At 48.0% G+C, this 17,508-nt stretch overlaps 2 protein-coding genes and 1 long non-coding RNA gene across 12 annotated transcripts in view; 1 reads left to right on the forward strand and 2 right to left on the reverse strand.

The window, feature by feature from the left end:
* Positions 1-1,139, reverse strand: part of PI4K2A (phosphatidylinositol 4-kinase type 2 alpha) — a 30,315-nt gene extending 29,176 nt beyond the window's left edge. The window contains exon 1 of the mRNA XM_026493794.4: positions 615-1,139. Coding sequence (XP_026349579.1) covers positions 615-1,049 — 435 coding nt within the window. The 5' untranslated portion in view covers positions 1,050-1,139. The remainder of the gene's footprint in view (positions 1-614) is intronic.
* Positions 1,140-2,397: 1,258 nt separating this feature from the next.
* Positions 2,398-15,451, reverse strand: LOC130542988 (uncharacterized). The gene is made up of 2 exons (XR_008957951.1): positions 15,186-15,451; positions 2,398-6,200 (listed from the first exon to the last, which is right to left on the reverse strand). It is a non-coding gene; the product is annotated as an uncharacterized LOC130542988 (long non-coding RNA).
* MORN4 (MORN repeat containing 4) lies at positions 5,343-17,336 on the forward strand. 10 transcript variants are annotated; one of them, XR_007190009.2, is made up of 8 exons: positions 5,354-5,502; positions 8,877-9,130; positions 12,171-12,268; positions 13,325-13,422; positions 15,136-15,250; positions 15,620-15,729; positions 15,985-16,193; positions 16,793-17,336. XR_007190009.2 is itself a non-coding variant. In XM_044382018.3 (7 exons), exons 4-7 carry the CDS (start codon positions 13,356-13,358, stop codon positions 16,131-16,133), a joined length of 441 nt encoding a protein of 146 aa, XP_044237953.1. In that variant the 5' UTR covers positions 5,360-5,502; positions 8,877-9,130; positions 12,171-12,268; positions 13,325-13,355; the 3' UTR covers positions 16,134-17,336. The 10 variants fall into 10 exon arrangements, 5 of the variants coding, with proteins under 5 accessions (XP_044237951.1, XP_044237950.1, XP_048075023.1 ...); XR_008957950.1 differs by lacking the exons at positions 8,877-9,130; positions 12,171-12,268 and adding an exon at positions 10,677-10,742 and having other exon boundaries at positions 5,349-5,502; positions 15,985-16,360; XR_007190010.2 differs by lacking the exons at positions 8,877-9,130; positions 12,171-12,268 and adding an exon at positions 10,677-10,742 and having other exon boundaries at positions 5,360-5,502.
* Positions 17,337-17,508: the final 172 nt, after the last annotated feature.

Consider the following 17,508-nt stretch of genomic DNA (forward strand, 5'->3'; position numbering starts at 1 on the left):
AAGTGAGCAATAACCAGGACAGATGAAACTGGTTTAAGTCCACCCACTCCATCACTGACGTCTGCCAGTAAGAGACCTGGGACAGTGGTAGACATCCCCACAACACAGAAGGCTGGAACTGAACCCTCAGAGCCCTTGATGGATCACCCGTCCTCCTCGGTGAACAGCGACAACGCTGGTTCGGTCCAAAAAGAGGAAATGGGCCCAAAGCTCAAATCTGTAGGGCAATGGCCGAATAGCAGTCTCCGTAGTTTAAAGCTAAGGAACCTACTAGAAAGCAGCATCTCCCCGCGCGTCTCTGTCGACAGGCCGATTGCCCCACCACACCGCTGGGCCCCTCTCCTGTATCTGGTCAATTTCCTCTTTTCATTCTCCGCTCACTCCTCCCCCACCAAATAGGTTCTGATTTATTTCTTCAGTCCGCAGAGCTTCTCCATCTCCAGTCCTCAGGGGCATTCCAAAATCTTGCCAAGGGGCTCTGCACTGCGAAGTTTCTCCCTTTTCAAGCCTTTCAACCCCCCTTCTCCCTCTGGCTGTGCGAAGCGGCTAACTCCCCCGGACAGGCCCACCCTCCCCGAAGGCGGCGGCGGCGGCGGCCCCCACCCCGCTCTCACCCCCTGAGGGTCCTTGACGAAGTAGCTTCCGCTGGAGCCCTGGTAGATGCGCTCGGGGAAGATGCAGCGTTCGATGGCCAGCTCGGCCTGCCGCACCACCGCCTCGAACTCGGGGTCCTCCGGGAACTCGTTCCGCTCGCGGTGGGCCTGCGCGGCGTGGGCCGCCGCCGCCGCCTGGGCGGCCAGGGCTTGGGCCTGCGCCGCCACGGTTTGGGTCTGGCCTTGGGCCGCCGCGCCCCGAGCCCGATCCAGCAGTGGTTGCCGCTCCCGATCGTGGCCTGGCGAGCCCGGTGGAGAGGGGGCCGGGCCGGCCGCCGCCGCCACTCGGACCGCGCCCCCCGGCACCTGCGGAAAGTGAGCGCCCGAGCCGGACGGGAAGGTGTAGTCCGGGGGTTGGGCCCGCTCGGGGGACACCAGTGGGCTCGTTTCGTCCATCCCTCAGGCCGCCGGCTCCGGGTCCTGGTGCGCTCCACACAGCTGAGCTCCCAGCCGGGACCAATCCGCGAAACCCCCAACCCCCGCCTGGCCAACCAGGTCGCGGCGCCTCGCTGGCTCCGCCCCTACCTAGCCTGTTTACTTGGCGACGAGTCGGCACGACCCCTCGCGCGCGAACGGCAGCCAATCAGAACCAGCGTCTACGTAATCGCGCCCTGCGCATTTTTCGCCCGTCACCATCTGTGAAGACCGCGCATGCTCCAAGAGCCAAACCCGGGTCAGACACGCCTCCTGCTCTTACCAGCCCCGCCCCTACCTTAGCTTCCAATTGCGGACCTGCCTTTGTGAGCTTTCCGTAAAATAGCCTACCTAATCGGTCTGTCATTTGTTGAGTGCCTACTATGAACGAACCGGCTACGAAACTGGAGAAATCTAATCTTTGTATCTGCATTCATTCAATCATGCACTCATTCATAAAATATTTATAGAGCACCTACTATGTTCTAAGTGCTAGAGAGACAAAAATGAAGCAAAGAGACAAAAATCCCTAATCTACCTAAATAAAAAAGTTTATAAAAATCACAGGCATAATGCAATTTACACAGTGTCTGGCTCGAATGCTTTATGCTTCTTTGTGAACTAAAGAAAGCTTTGGTCTTATTAGACTAGAAAGTTCCATGAGGTAAGAGTACATGACTGTTTTACTCACCACTGTAAAACCTTGGTATCTAGACACAATAGGGACTCGGTATATTTTTATTAGAGGAAAAGAAAAGGAAGAACCAACTTGCCCTCAAGTGGAAGACATACAGTTCTCTGAGCCAGCAGGAGAAAAGGAACCAACACTGAAAACTGAAAACTCATAATAGAAGTTCAGCGATTTGGGGGTGGGCTAAAAAGTCAGCAGAGGCCTTAAAGGGGGCCTGTGCTATGAGCTAAGTCTTAAAGGAAGAATGTAACCAGATTACTGGGGGGGAAAGGGAGAAAAGAGGGAATCAGAGTCATCTGAGTTTGAACCCCATCTCTGCACTTAAGTCTCTGTTTTCTCACCTGTAAAATGGGAATTATCACCCCTCCCTCAATTCAATAAGAATTAAGATAATGTATGTAAAACACTGAGCTTAGTGCTTGGTACATAAAAAGTACATTAAAAAAATTATCATCCCTCCCTCAATTAAATAAGAATCAAGATAATGTATGTAAAACGCTTAGCACAGTGGTTAGTACACTCAACAAATGGTACCACCTTTTTTATCGTTGATGTTGTTTTTGTTTTTCTGCTTAAAATCACCAGCAGACTAGAGGCATAGGTTTTCACAAGAGATAATCAGTCATACCGTAACCAATATGTCATAGTCATTCTTTATTGAATCAAATTATTGTCACAGTACTAGAAGTACTGGAAGTACTGAATTGAACTGAATTAAATTGAATTGAATTGAAACAACCATTGTTTAATTGTGCATGTGAGAATCTCTTAAACTTTTTTTGCCATATAAACCATTTTAGGCCAAGATCCATACAGTTTCCTCTTTCAGTTAGAAGACATGTATTTCCCTTTCCTATCCAGACATCAAATAATTCAGTAATACTTGCCTTTTGCATCCCAGGGGTCACATCCACAGAGATGATCTCTTCGTCTCATTTAGCCCCTAAGCTTCAAATTATTGTCAAGGAAAGCTGCAAGATTTTGAGTGTTCCCTTGAGAACTCTATGGAAAATTCTCAGAATTTAGATTCTACCGCTTAGAACTTGATTTTCCTTTTACTGAAAAAAAAAAAGGGTCAATACATTCTCTATTACGTATGGAGAGCTAGCACTCACCAAATACTAAGCACATGCCAGACATCATTTCTTGTAAAGTACATGGATATAACTGGATTACACGTAAATGACATTACAGCTCTCATGATGTTGGAAACTACGTAAAGTAACTTGCCTATGGTCATGCAGCTGGTAAGTGGCAGAGCGGGATCCAAATCCAGGCAGACCTGCTCAATGCTTTTAACACTATACTGCCTCTTATTAAATATCTCTATGAGATGTGTTTCATATGTGATGTGAGAAGCAAAGACAAAAGAAAAATTAAATTTCCTTACTATTTACAGCCCACTGACAAGTCCTTAAAACAGGCAGAGTGACATTCCTCTAGGAACTCGGCTGTCTTGATGCTAATACTTTGCTAAGGGCAAAAGGCTTAGCTTAACATTATCCCAACAACTGCCCCCCCCAACCTGTAAGTCGACTATAACATATAAAAATTCCTTTGGAAACTTCCTTTATCTCTACCCCCCAAGATATCTGTTGGCAATCATCCCCCAAGCATGATGACTCACCGATAAGGGTCTCATGACTAAGGTCTTATTAGACAGTAATAAATGACGTTTTCCTAACAATAGCTAGCCCCCTCAAGGTCTTGGAAACCTTGCTTCCAAAATTCCTTAGAGACTTACACAATCCCTAACCCCCTCACAACTTGAAAGTATATAACTGGCCATTCATCATGACCCCAGTGCAGCTCTTTCCGCCCACGGTCCCGTCCCTGTGCTTTAATAAAACCACCTTTTTTGCACTGAAGATGTCTCAAAAATTCTTTCCTAGCCATTGACTCTGAACCCCAACATCTTTCCTACATCAGCCTGTACCCCCTCCTTTCTTTCCATTTTCACTGATGCCACATTACTTTTGAGATTCTCAAGATGTCTTAGCTACATTATTAAAATAGCTTGTGAATTTGTTCCTCTGCTTCCAATCTCTCTGGTTATCTCCGAGCATCACTACCAGATGAATTTTCTTAAAACACTGGTTTCCTGGTGTCACTGCTCTGATTAAGAAACTACATTTTTTATTGCAGTAAAATATGCATATTTATCATTTTAACCATTCACAAGTGTACCGTTCAGTAACATTAAATACATTCACAATGTTGTGTAACCATCACCACTGCCTATACCCAAAACTTCTTCATCTCAACAAAAACTCCGTATCTATTAAACAATAACTCCCTTTTTCTCTAGTTCCTGGTAATTTCTACTCTCTGTGTCTACGAATTTGCCCATTCAAAACACTACATTTTGCAAACCATATCTTCCCCCTAATTTTTCAGGTTTCTCCATAACTTAACCACAATCTATTTAACCTTATTTCATCAAATTTTCTAATATACATTCTCTAATCTAAGAAGATGTTTTCTTGACATGCCATTATCTCAATAACTGTATATATATTTATATAGTCATTACCACACAGTTTAGCATGCTTAACCACTGAGTGTTAGAGCTGGTTGAATCTCATAGGTCTAATAGTCCAATCTCATTGTATAGGCCGCAGAGCTTAATAACTTGCTTGAAGTCACACACACTTGGTGGCAGACATGGGATTTAACACAGAATCCAAGCCTTTTAAAACAATGTAAAACTGCTGTTTTGGGAGCACTTATAATGTCACAGACACAGTACTGAGCATTTTGCACTATTCCCAAAGAAGTGCTAGGGAGTCTTTATCATTATTATTTTCATTTTCTATGCCACAGATGAGGAAACGCCCAAATCAGAGAAGGAGTTTGTTTACTCTCTTCATGCACTTGCCTTCTTTTAATAATTAAATATAGTCTTGAATTTTTCCATGTGCATGAATCTTTTCTTCTCCACATCTAGGCAGTAAAGTCCCATGAGGGCAGCGATCATGTCCTTTCTAGCTGCACTCACATTGGTCAGTAAATAAACAAATGGATAAAAGGATTGGCGTGCGCGATATTTGGAGAATTTGCTACAATCTTGACACTATATTTTAAACACAAAGGATCTGAGTAACGACAACAACACAAATTCTTACAATGAGTGAAGGCAGAGGTGTCCTGGTATCACAGTGCTGGCACGGGACTGACACTCTTTAAACTGCAGCTGCCTGTTACAATTCACAAAGCTGAAACTCAAAAGCCAGGTTTGGGTTTTGTCCTTTAATTCCAGGGAGGAGCCATTTACAACTCCGAAGGTCCGCGCAGGATCCGAGCCGCTTGAGTTGGTGGTCACTGTTGCTTCTGACCCGGGTTTTGTTTTGTTTTTGTCGACATTTCGGCTGGGCTGTCTCTGCGTAGACAGAGACCGAGACCGGAGGTCTCCGTCAGGTGGCCGAGGTAGGACTATGGGTTCAGCTCCACCCTCTTTCGGATGTTTGACCCAAGCTCTTGAGACCCTCCGCCCCGCACAAAGATGGCGCAGAGTCCGCGCTGGGCCAATGGAGAGTGGCGTTGCTCCCGGTTGCCTAGGTAACAGCCAATGGGCAGCGGGAATTACGCCCAGTGCGGTCGCCGGGGATGGCGGCGTCAAGTGGGGCAGACGCTGGTGGAGTTGGTGGAGAGGCTGGTGGCAGGGGCGATCCTGGCGGAGCCGCGGTCCCGGCCGCTGGAGCCCGGTGTCCGGGTGTGATTGTCATCCCGAAAGGCGGAGCTCAGGTTGGCCGGCAGCGCAGGAGGGAGGGGGCCGGGAGAGTGTGGTCGTGAGGAAGGGACTGAGGAGCCCATCCCGAGATGACTGGCTGGGGATCATGACTCCATCCAGGACGAGCTGGCCAGAGGGCGGGACCGGTGGGGTGCCGAACCCGGGCCTCCGGTCTCTACCGCTCGGACCGAGGCCAGGGAGGGCCCACGGTACCCGGCTTGGCGAGCGGGTGTGTGGGGACTGCGTCCGGAGGGGATGGCGGACCCGTGTGAGCAGAGACCTGGCCCAGGCGGTGGAGCAGAGCTCGGGTAGAGGGAAGGATCGGGGCTGGGACGCAAGAACGGGGTGGGAGAGCGACTAGGAAATGTTAGTTGGGTCTACGGCTTTGTTTGGCCTGGGCTCGCCTCTCACACTCTGCTGGAGAGACGTCCCACAGAGCGAGGCTTGGGGAATGGCATGCCTCAATTAGTGGATGGTGGCACGCCTGCTGGGTAGCATCTCCAAACTGCTTAGGTGTCCGCAGAGTAATTCGGCTTTATTAGAACCCGGTCCAGGCATTTCCTTTTTCATGAAATACGACAGTATCATGGCAGTCCTCATCACCCTCAAGTCTTTTTTTTTTTTTTTTTTTAATCTTCTTTCTGGTGTCAAGATTTTCTTCCCACTTTCTTCAATCTAACCGTCCCACAGTCTTCCTAAATAAGATGTTTACCTAGTAGCAAAAAAAATTTTTTTTTTAACTTTTCGAGTTCAAGGAAGACTTACAGTAAAAAGACTTGTAGACTTATAAGAAAAACAGTTATTTCAAGCTCATTTAAAACACTTTAAAAGGAATGTGTGACTTTTTCTTCTAGGTTTCTTACAGGCCTAATTTTTAAAAGAATATTTTATTTATTTATTTGACAGAGAGAGAGACAGCCAGCGAGAGAGGGAACACAGGCAGGGGGAGTGTGAGAGGAAGAAGCAGGCTCCCAGCGGAGGAGCCTGATATGGGGCTCGATCCCAGGACCCTGGGATCAGGCCCTGAGCTGAAGGCAGACGCTTAAGGACTGAGCCACCCAGGCGCCCCACAAGCCTAATTTTTGTTCACCAAGTCTTTCTTTTCTTCTCTTTAGGATTCTAAAAGCCTAAGACTGTTTTCTTTATAATTAAGAGAACTTTGACAAGACATTCATATTCTGGGAAGGCTTTGGAGGAACAATGTAAAGGTATATGTGGGGAAAGCTGGCTGCCTCAAAGCAATATTCTTAAAGTGAGAATCTGTTCCTCTTGATGTTAGCTTTTTGTTGTTTTTAAACCTCTGAATTTGAACAGAAGATATCATGAATGCGTAAATTTTTTTTTAGCAAGTTTGATTTCTAAACTCTAAAAAAAGACAAGTGGAATGGAAACAAATGTTACATTCCTGTCTCCAAGTTCTATTTGGAAATGTCTGGGTCAGGAGAAAATAAAGATAAGCAGGGATGTAGTCTGTTGTGCAGACCAACGGTGTATTCATTTCAGGGACAAAAGTCATTTTCTTTTAGATAAATGTGTGGATCGATCCCCTGCAACCCATCTATCAAAAGAGCAGAAAGGGTATCTGTTTAGAAGCCTGAATCTTCTTGGTATTGTAACTAGATTCCATATGTAGAGCTGAAGTCTGAACTCCTAGGCCACCTGTTCTCTTTAAGAAGTTTTTTTTTTTGGTAACTGATACAGGTACTGATTTGCATCCTTATTAAAGTGTTGGGTTTTCAGTCTTCATCAGCTCTGGCTGTCCTGTATTAAACTAGATTTGTCTCAATGACCATGATTTCTTTTTGGGTCAGTGGCTGTACAGCTGACTGTTACTTAGCATGGCTAATTACAGAAGTCACAAGTGAAAATCACTGTCCCAGGCAGTGACAACATCAATTATTTGGACATAGGTAGAAGTTTCTAGTCAAATGGGTTCAACCGTGGCCTAAAACCCTTAGAGTCCACGTGTGTCCTTTACTTAGCACGTCCACTTGTGTTCTTGGGAAAGGACATCATGTTGACCAGCCACTGTTGGAGGGAGTTTGCACTGTCTCCCTAGGTAAAGAAAGGAATGGAAATGTACTTTTGGAAAAACAAACGAGAGAGGAGGTGGCAGGGTTAGGTGGAGAGAAGATGTTCCAGTTACTATAGCTATATGACATTATACGCCAACCTTCGCTGCTGAAAACAACCATATGATGCTCACAGATTCTGTGAGTCAGGAATTTGTAGAGGGCATCATGGGGATGACCTCACTCAGCTCCATGATACCTCAGATGGGAGGCCGACTCAGCGGCTGGGAGCTAGAATCATCTGCAGGCTCCTTGGCTCACAGCTGGTGCCTGCGCTAGGCCGATTCAAAGATGAGAATTGCCAACTGGAGCACGAACACATGTGGCTCTTTGTGGCTCAGCATCCTCACAGCACGGTAGCCCCAGGGTAGTCAGACTTCTGTGGCGGCTCAGTTCTCCAAGCACAAGCGTACCAGTGAGCAAGAGGGAAGATGCATCACCTTTTCTGATCTGACCTCAGAACACACCATCTCTTCTATCGTGTTCTATTGGTTGAAGCAACCACAAGCCTGCCCAGATTCAAAGAAGAGGAGTTAGACCCCACCTTTTGATGGGGCAGTGGCAAGGTCAACTTATAGAATGCGAAATATAGGAGATACGACCGCAGATGTCTTTGGAAATTACAATCTGCCACGTTTGGTAATTAGAGGATGATTTTTTTCAGTTTCAGTGGCATCTTTAAAAACTTTAGGATATATTCCCTCAGAGCTAACAGCATACCAAAAGAGTGGCTAGGTTTACAATTTGAGGGCTGGCTAGTACTTTGTCCAAAGATAGACTTCGAACTGGAGAAATGCTGTTCCCTTTCTTTCAGAGACCTGCTACTGGTCCCTCTGAAATAAGTGGGATGCCACTATGTGGAAGTTTCACGTAGCCTTGAGAAAAAGTAAACAAATGCTGGAGTCTGCTCCCCCTCAGCCCCTGGGCAGTCAGACTGACTCCTCACATGGCCCCGCGTTAACTCCTTCCAGACCTCTGAGGGAAGACAAGTTTACAGCTGCCAGACATCGGAAGGAAATGCCCTTATCATATCATCTCCCTGCATAAATAATGATTTTGTGTTTATGTTTTGGAATAGTTGTTTAGTGATAAGATTTATTATAAGATACGACCTTTAAGATTCTGACTTGGTTTGAAGGAATGAAATATTTCAGCTTTGTTCCATAAGCTGACTTTTAATACGCTGACGTCATTCGTTCTGGGAAGAGCTGAAGACGGCCTGTAGTTATCAAAGCCTATCTGGACTGGAAAGAGTTTTCCTCTGCAGTTTCGATGGAAAACTGCTTCTCTTCCTCTCATTAATGTTGTATTTGCAGTGGAGTCATGCTGACCTCTACCCCAGGCACACTGATGCTGGGCTGACAACAAGAGGCTTGAGCCTGAAATTGGATGGCGACCTTGTTGGAACATTGGTGGAGCAGGGATGGCACACCGGGTACCAGCATCACCCACCAGAGAAAGTGGCCCCAGAGCTTTCAAGGGGCTTTACGACAAGAAGAGAAAGGTCCCTATCTCGGGATGTCTTCTGCTGTGTGAGAGAGCCCAGGCATGGAGCTCCCGAGTAGCAACAGTGAGAAAATCCCTGGTGGAGCTGTGGGAGGTGCTCCCAGACACCACTGGAGGAGCTTCCCAAGCTGGCCTCATTCTGGGGGTAGAAACAAATGTTGCTCCCTGTGTGGGTGAGAGCAAGGGATTCTCAGAACTCCTCTGTCCTCCTAGCTGGGAGGAAACAAGAGCTTAGAGACAGGGCCAGGGCCCAGAATATGTCACTGAGCCCTGCTCTGTTCAGGCCCAGTTGTTTGCATGGCAGACCATTTCTGGGCTTATGGCATCTATATCCAGAAGCATCATGACACCGGCCAAAACTAAAATATCCCATGGGGTGCAATAAAAAACAGATGAATGGCAATTGTAGTTTACTTTCTCTCACCTTAGAATTTACCTCAGGCAAAATTGCTGGTTTTTTTTTTTTCCAAATGTTATTTGAATTACATTGGTAGCATTTTTATACTGAGACTTTAGAGAAATTTCCATTACCGTAAGTGAATGTGTGAGTTGAGGTGTCTATTTTTGAAGGAGGAAAAGAATAACATTAATGGCCAGGGTCTGGTGGTGGTCTAGGTACTCTCGTGTATCTTCTTTAATTTTTTTTTTAAAGATTTTTAAAATTTATCTGACAGAGAGAGAACAAGCAGGGAGAGCTGCAGAGGGAAAGGGAGAGGGAGAAGCAGGCTCCCCGCTAAGCAGGGAGCCCGACATGGGGCTCCATCCCAGGCAGGACCCTGAGATCATGACCTGAGCCAAAGGCAGACGCTTAACTGCCTGAGCCACCCAGGCACCCTGATGTATCTTGTTTAATTTAATCCGTGCCAACTCTCTGAAGTACGTATATTTTCTGCACTTTGCAGGGGAGGAGACAGGTTTAGAGGCATTTACGTAAGCTTCCCAAAGTTACACAGTGCCCCGGGATGGGAGCCCCAGTGTCAGCCCACACACCACTGTATTACACTGGGAGGAGTGTGGGACAGGAAGACAGGATGGGGTTTAGGCGTGTGAGCCCCAGAGACCGACCCCCACGTCTCTGCTTCTAACTTGCACGTGTTAGCTGCGGGACCTTGGTGAACTTACTTACTCCCTCATGTGTAAAGTGGAAATGATAGTACTACCCACCTCATAAAGTTGTGAGCTGAAATTAGATTATGTATTTAAAAAACACTTACAGCACACAGTAAGGAGTCAATTCCTGTTAGTTGCTGTTATAAGGGTATTTCAAGTACTTTCTCTGGGGTTAGCTCAGTTGATTCTAGAGGGTTGCATTGGCTGACGTGGAGTATGAATAACCCAGCCCCATCTACCATCACAGCTTGGAGAATACAAACCAATGTACATCTTGTTTTAGTTGAACATTTAAAGCATCATTTTAGTATCACATGTGCCAGATCCCTGTTGTACCGAGGAGCCTACTCTTTTAACCCCATCTTGATGTTCCATAATGGAGACAGCAATACAACCATTAACATTGTGTGTGATTTGGGCTTCTCTGGGACTTGAAGGAAGCTAGCTGTTGGCACCAGGCCTGCAGGGATTTAAAAACCCACTCCTGTTTTGTCCTCCAGGCCTGGCCCCCATGTTCTGAAGAAGAGGTGCACCTGTCCTGTTGGAATTCAATCAGATGCTTGACGGTTAGACTCTAGGTTCATTTTTTTAAAAAGATTTTATTTGAGAGAGAGAGAGAGAGAGAGAGATCTTTGCACAAGGGAACCAGGAGAGGGAGAGGGAGAAGCAGACTCCCCAATGAGCAGGGAGCCCGATGTGGGGCTCAATCCCAGGACCCTGGGATCATGACCTGAGCTGAAGGCAGATGCTTAACCGACTGAGCCACCCAGGTGCCCCTCTAGGTTCATTATTAATAACAGGGGACCTTTCAGCGGTGATTTATAGGTCAGAGAACTGTCACACATAGTGTACCTGCTTATTGGAGTAGTAATCCCCCTGCTTTCAAGTGTGCAGCAATCTAACGACGTGCTTGTTAAAACTGCAGAATCCCAGGCTCTAATTTACAGACTCTGATCCAGGAGATCTGGGTGTGGGCCTAGGACTCTGCATTGCCACAGTCCCTTGTAAAAATGTTGTATTGCTTAGATCTGGAAACGATGAAGAGGGGAGTAAACAGACCTAGGGAATTAAAAAAGAACTAGGGATTGCATTTTCAAAATATGTCAAGTGTTTCTGTTCGTATTTAATGATACTTTAGGTATCTTAACCCCCTTCTTATAGGACATCTCTGCATGCAAGCATTCTTTTACTGCACACGTGAAGCCATACCTAGCCAGTCTCCAAGTGTTACTGGGTTGTTTGCTTTTCTACAATATCTCTGTCATAGCCACTCCTTCTGCTCCTGTTACACTGTCTTCCCCCTAGTTCAGCCCTTATGATCTTGTACCTGGGTGTATCAGTTAGCTGTTGCTGGGTGATAACACACCACCTCAAAACATAGTGGCTTAAAACAACCACCATGGGGGCGCCTGGGTGGTGCAGTCGTTAAGCGTCTGCCTTCAGCTCAGGGCGTGATCCCGGTGATCTGGGATCGAGTCTCACATCAGGCTCTTCCGCTAGGAGCCTGCTTCCTCCTTTCCCACTCCCCCTGCTGTGTTTCCTCTCTCGCTGGCTATCTCTCTGTCAAATAAATAAATAAAATCTTTAAAAAAAAAAAAAAACAACCACCATGTATCTAGTCCATCGTTCTGTGGGTCAGTAATTTGGACCTGGGCTCGGGAGCAGCTCTGCTGGTCATGCCCGCGCTCACCCATGCATCTGTGCAAGGTTGGGACAGCAGCTCCACATGACCCCTCATCACCAGCCAACTAGCCTGGGCTTGTCCACATGGGGGCAGGACAGTTCCAAGTGCAGTGAGAGGGCAAGCCCCGGAGACAAGCACTTTCCAGACCTCTGCTGTATCCCTTTTGCTAACGTTCCATTAGCCTGAGCGAGTCCTATAACCCACCCAGACCCAGTGGGCAGAGGAATAAAGTGCCCGTTAATGGAGGGACTGCCGTGTCACATCACAAGGGCACGAGCAGAGGGAGAGTAATTTGTGCTCATTTTCACAGTCTCCTGAATGATCACATCTCCTGCCTTGCGAGCTTTTCCGGCTGTGGCCTCTTGCAGCTCCAAAGCATCCTGCTTCCCGCTGCCACGTTCCTTTTCCGTAAGCACTGCTTTCGTATTATGTGCCTGTTCAGAAACCCCCAGAGCCTTCGTTTCCCCCTCCTTATTAGCTGTAAACTCTTCTGCCTGGCTTCCCCAGGTCTCTATAGAGTAGCCTGACCCTAAAAGCTGAGCGTGCAGTCCAAGAGAGAAAGAACTAGCAGCAGTCAGGGGGGGCCGGGGCACTGGTTCCAGCCCGGCCGCAGACTAGCTTTTCCCTTCCCGATCTCCGTCTATGAAATGATGGAGTTTGGATTTAAATCTGAGAGTTTTCAGATTTCAGATTTTGGCTGAGTACCTATTACTCCTTAAATAAACCTTCCACTGCAGTAAGACCCAGCTTATTATTTTCCCACTGAACATCCAGCTTACGTGGCTCTTTGTGCTTTCATTCCCCAGGTTTTCTCCATGGGCAACTGCCCTTTGCTTTCTTGACTGCTTGGTTTCAGTTGTGCCCGGCCCTTATCTCTGTTCACCTCTGCCATCCAGTTTGGCACTTAATGACATTATCTCTCATATTGTTCCATGTTTCAATTATTACTTTTACCGACTAGACTGTAAACTCATTGAAGGAAGAGACTATATTTTATTTACATCAACTAAACACATAGTAGGTATCAAGCAAATATTTGTAGGTTAATCCTCAGTTTCTGTTTATCGTTTCTTATTTATTTGAGAGAGATAGAGCATGAGTGGGGGAGGGGGGAAGGGAGAGGGAGAAAGAGAATCCCAAGCAGACTCTGTGCTGAGCGATCCCAAGACCCTGAGATCATGACCTGAGCCGAAACCAAGAATTGGACGCTTAACCAACTGAGCCACTTAGGCGCCCCAGGCTGATAACTTTTAAGACCAATAGGAGGATAAGACTGTTTGAGCAGAGGTGGTGGTGATGGGGGTGGGACTAGGGGGCTGGAGAGGTGGGTATGTTTGTTAAATGTGTCCAAGGTAATATATACTTACTGGGCTGGTTAGTTGATAGAATGTTATCTGCAAAATTGTTTCGTAGGCCTTTCCTCCAGCATCCTGTGACTCTGGTTCTCTCCTCTGTTTCCTGCAGTTTTTATCCTTTTCTTCCATAAGCTGTCACCATGACCCTGACAAAAGGTTCCTTCACCTACTCCAGTGGGGAGGAATATCGCGGCGAGTGGAAGGAAGGTGAGAGGACCCCCGAAGGATCAAGTGATGAACACTTCACTTGGCTGAACGACAAATACATCAGGCTATGAAAGCCAACTGGATGAGTCTTCATGTCTAATTCCAGGATTTAATCTGAATAGTGCCTTTCCTTTCTTTGATTTTAGGATTAAATAAAGGCATTAGAAAATGTCATTGTTTGCCCAGTCTCCAGCAATGAGTTAAATCTTTCCACTTCAGAATATAAAGTGTTTTAACATCTTTCTATCCTTTAGTGTTATTATTTGGGGATTGTTTTTATAAATACTTATGTACCAGGCGAGTAAAATGAATTATTTTGAGTGCCTATAAAGTAGAAAGTGCAGAATTCATTGCAGTGACTTGGTTCCAATGAATTTAAAAAGTTAAGGAAGGGGCGCCTGGGTGGCTCAGTCGTTAAGCGCCTGTCTTCGGCTCAGGGCGTGATCCCAGCGTTCTGGGATCGAGCCCCACAACGGGCTCCTCCGCTGGAAGCCTGCTTCTTCCTCTCCCACTCCCCCTGCCTGTGTTCCCTCTCTCGCTGGCTGTTTGTCTCTGTCAAATTAATAAATAAAATCTTTACAAAAAAGTTAAGGAAGATCTGGAAATTAGGACAGATAGATACTCAAGAGCAAATGACAGTCATTGCCTTGAATTTCCTGTGACAGCTCATTGCATTTGGAAGTGTCTAGTCACAGGACTGGTGAAATTCTTCAGAGCCTGAGAAACACAGTCTGACCACTTAAAAGCCTCAGGGGGCCAGTCCTAGCAAGCCAGGAACTGCCCCGAGAAGCCTTGACTTCCTACCGTTGTGCCAGTGAAGAGAAGTTCAGGCCATTTCGACGCACACCCCATTCTTTTCACGTTAGATCCTGACAGCCCATGAATTCTTGAGCCCTGAGAGGAGAAACTGGGGGAGGGGATGTGCCCTTGTACATCCCCTGCCTTTCTCCTGCCTCCTCAACACCTGCCGTCCCCTCAAAGCTGGCTGTTCGGAGGCGCCAATCTGCCAGGCAGACTGTCCCCTGGAAGAACTCCCTCATACTCTGTTGGAAAGACGTGATTGCTCCTCCAGCATCTTGCTGGTTTTTGGTCAGTGCAACGGGTAAGCACAGCCCTACAAAGCCCGAATCAGTGTTGCCAGTCAGCCTGTTAGGTTTGCCCCCTAGCTTCACGGTGCCGTGCGGCACGGCTTTCTCTCAGAGAGGCAACGGGAGTAAGTGGTGAGGGCTCCCCGGCCAGCATGCCTGCTGCGTTTGCATTCTTGCTCTGCCACTGAACAGCTCTGTGGTCTCGGGTAAAGGATTAAGCTGCTCCTAGCCTTGCTTTCTGCATCTGTGAAATGGGAATAATAATAGTACCGTGCCTACCTCTTAACGTCGTGAGGATTAGATAGGATGATACCTACAAAGTGCTCAGAAGAGTGCCTGACACATAGTCAAGGCACCGTGGTAGCTTGTGTTATTTCTCAGCACTCTCTTACTCGTACCGAGAGAGACCCGCTGCACATCTGATGCCTGGGACAAGAAGGGAAGGTCCCAGGAGCCAGATTTTCCTGGTGTCTGACTCTGGGTAGGAGTTCTCTGTCCTGCTCACCTCACTGCTTCTCTTCTTTCCTTTGTGGGTCGGGTGACGAAAGACAAGGGATGTTAGGCAGCGAGGGGGTCCCTAAAGCTACCCCATCCCGACCTGACAACTGTCTTTCTCTTTGTTCAGGCCGCAGACATGGTTTTGGTCAACTAATGTTTGCAGACGGTGGCACCTACCTGGGTCATTTTGAGAACGGGCTCTTTAATGGCTTCGGGGTTCTGACCTTCTCAGATGGCTCAAGGTAAGTCCTGGGTCATTCCTTTCTCAGCTTTGATAGTGATAAATAGCTGGTCAGACCTGAGCTTGGCCCAGGCCCTCTGAAAACAGGCAAGAAGTAAGCAGTTCTTTTATTAGTTACTTTATAAATAGATCTAAAATTTGAAATGGCAAGGAGCCGAGTGACCTTCCACCCGACTGCCATTCTCTTCTGTTATCTCCTTGAGATTAGAGCCCCATATCACACATGCTCTCTGGCCCTCCTCTGCTGGTCCGGAGTGGGGTGGGTGGGGGTGGGGATTCTGACGTAGGCAGAAGTCACTGGTAGCTGTTTCACACAGTTAACCTCCACAGCTCACTGCCCCCTGCCAGCTCCCATCCCCTGTTTCTGCAGGTACGAGGGGGAGTTCGCCCAGGGCAAGTTTAACGGCGTCGGAGTCTTCATTCGACATGACAACATGACATTTGAAGGGGAATTTAAAAATGGCAGAGTAGACGGTTTTGGTAAGTCACACCCCGCAAGACGGGTGACCGGGGGGAGCATGCTAGGGGTGGGAGGACACCTTGTTAGCTTGGATGCTTTCAGGGATGTCTACCAGTCCATAGCGACCGGGCCCTGACGCCCAGCTGGCAAACTTGCCCACCCAGGGCTCAGGGTAAGAGCGGCAGGTTTTCCTTCTGCACAGCTCCGTGGTGCCAGGCTGCTTTCGGGGTCGCGCACACCCTGTCAGTCCCGTATTTCCTCTGTCCCCCTCAAAGGCCTGCTGACCTTCCCTGATGGCTCTCACGGAATACCCCGCAACGAAGGTCTGTTTGAGAACAACAAGCTGCTGCGGCGGGAGAAGTGCTCCGCGGTTGTGCAGCGGGCCCAGAGTGCCTCTAAGTCAGCTAGGAACCTCACCGCCTGACACACGTCCTGCACCCGCCGCCAGGCAGGGCCGAAGCGTGGGCCCTGGGCCGCCCTCGAGGTGAACACCTGCCCCAGACGTGAGAGGAGATGAGAATGCCCACGGAGAAGAGGCCTGGACACATGCCCCCTCACCTGCCAGGCGGGGATTTGATGACAAAAGTCGTGAGGACTGCGGCCCCCCGGCCCATAGCAGGGTCACCAGTTCTGTATCTGCCTCTCTCCCTGGTTGGTATTCTCTGTCCCTAATGCCTCGGGTCGCCCAGTGCAGACCTGCTTCCACTTGATTTCCTGCCAACGGAGGCAGAATCTCTTCATTCTGCCTGTCCTGGGGGCAGATGATCCTAGCCCCAGATTCGGGCTAGTGCTTTGTGCTACCCTGGAGAAACAGGGAGACACATAGGGGTGGCTTAGCTCCGCAGTCCTATGGAAGTCAAAGCCAGAGCGTTTCCGTGTGTCACCCCCTCATTTGCTGCTGGTTGGCTTCATGGCTCCGGGCCTTCCACTTTGTCCTCCCAAGCTGGTATTTGTGTCTGCTTGGCCCCCTGTGAAGGGTTCCATAAGAGTGCGATTTCCCTCTCCCCTGACTGTACAAGCTGTTTTCCTTACCTGAGTTCCAGCAGCTAATTTGTGCCCCATTGTGCCTCTCTCCTTCCTTAGACACGGGACAGGATCCCTTTTGGGGACAGTCAAGAAACTGCTACAAGGAGTCATCTCATAATGTGTATTTGTAACTTACTCTGGGGTAGACGACAGACCTCTCTGGGCCACTTCAGGCCCTACCGTGGAGGAACTGAATCCTTAGGGATGGCTTGGGCTGACACAGCCCCTTCCCAGTGGACCCGTAGGTCAGACCCACCTCAACCCCTTGGGGTTTGGGGTGAAGTGGACCCGTCCTAGGACTGCAGTGGAACCAAGAGAGAATTTGGCTCCTTGCATTTGGTTCACTATTACCTCTTCTACCACGAGCTTGGCCGTCAGGCCTGGGGGTCAGATCTGGACAGATGGGATCCCTGCGGAGTTCATCACGGAGGCCGCCAGTCATCCCGGAACCCAGACGTGCCCGCTCCACTCCCAGCCCCTTATCCTCACTGAATGTCTCCTCAACAGCAGATTGTGGTGGAAATTATAGCCGTGTGCCTCTATTTATTCTGAGTTGTACTGTAGAAACAAGTGTTTATGAGGAATAAACAGATCACCAGAACTGCCTGTACTTAGTTTCTTGACTCTCGCTCTGCGTCCTCATGAATCAACCCATTTGCTGTTTCTAAAAGTTCATCACAGATGGGGGCTTGGGACTGACATTGCGCACTTTGCCTAGTATGTAATTCTCGAAACCTCTGCAAGGTAGGAGCCTTTTTTTTTTTTTTAATCAG

Source organism: Ursus arctos, unplaced genomic scaffold (assembly GCF_023065955.2).
Source record: "Ursus arctos isolate Adak ecotype North America unplaced genomic scaffold, UrsArc2.0 scaffold_7, whole genome shotgun sequence".
Taxonomy (NCBI): Eukaryota; Metazoa; Chordata; class Mammalia; order Carnivora; family Ursidae; genus Ursus; species Ursus arctos.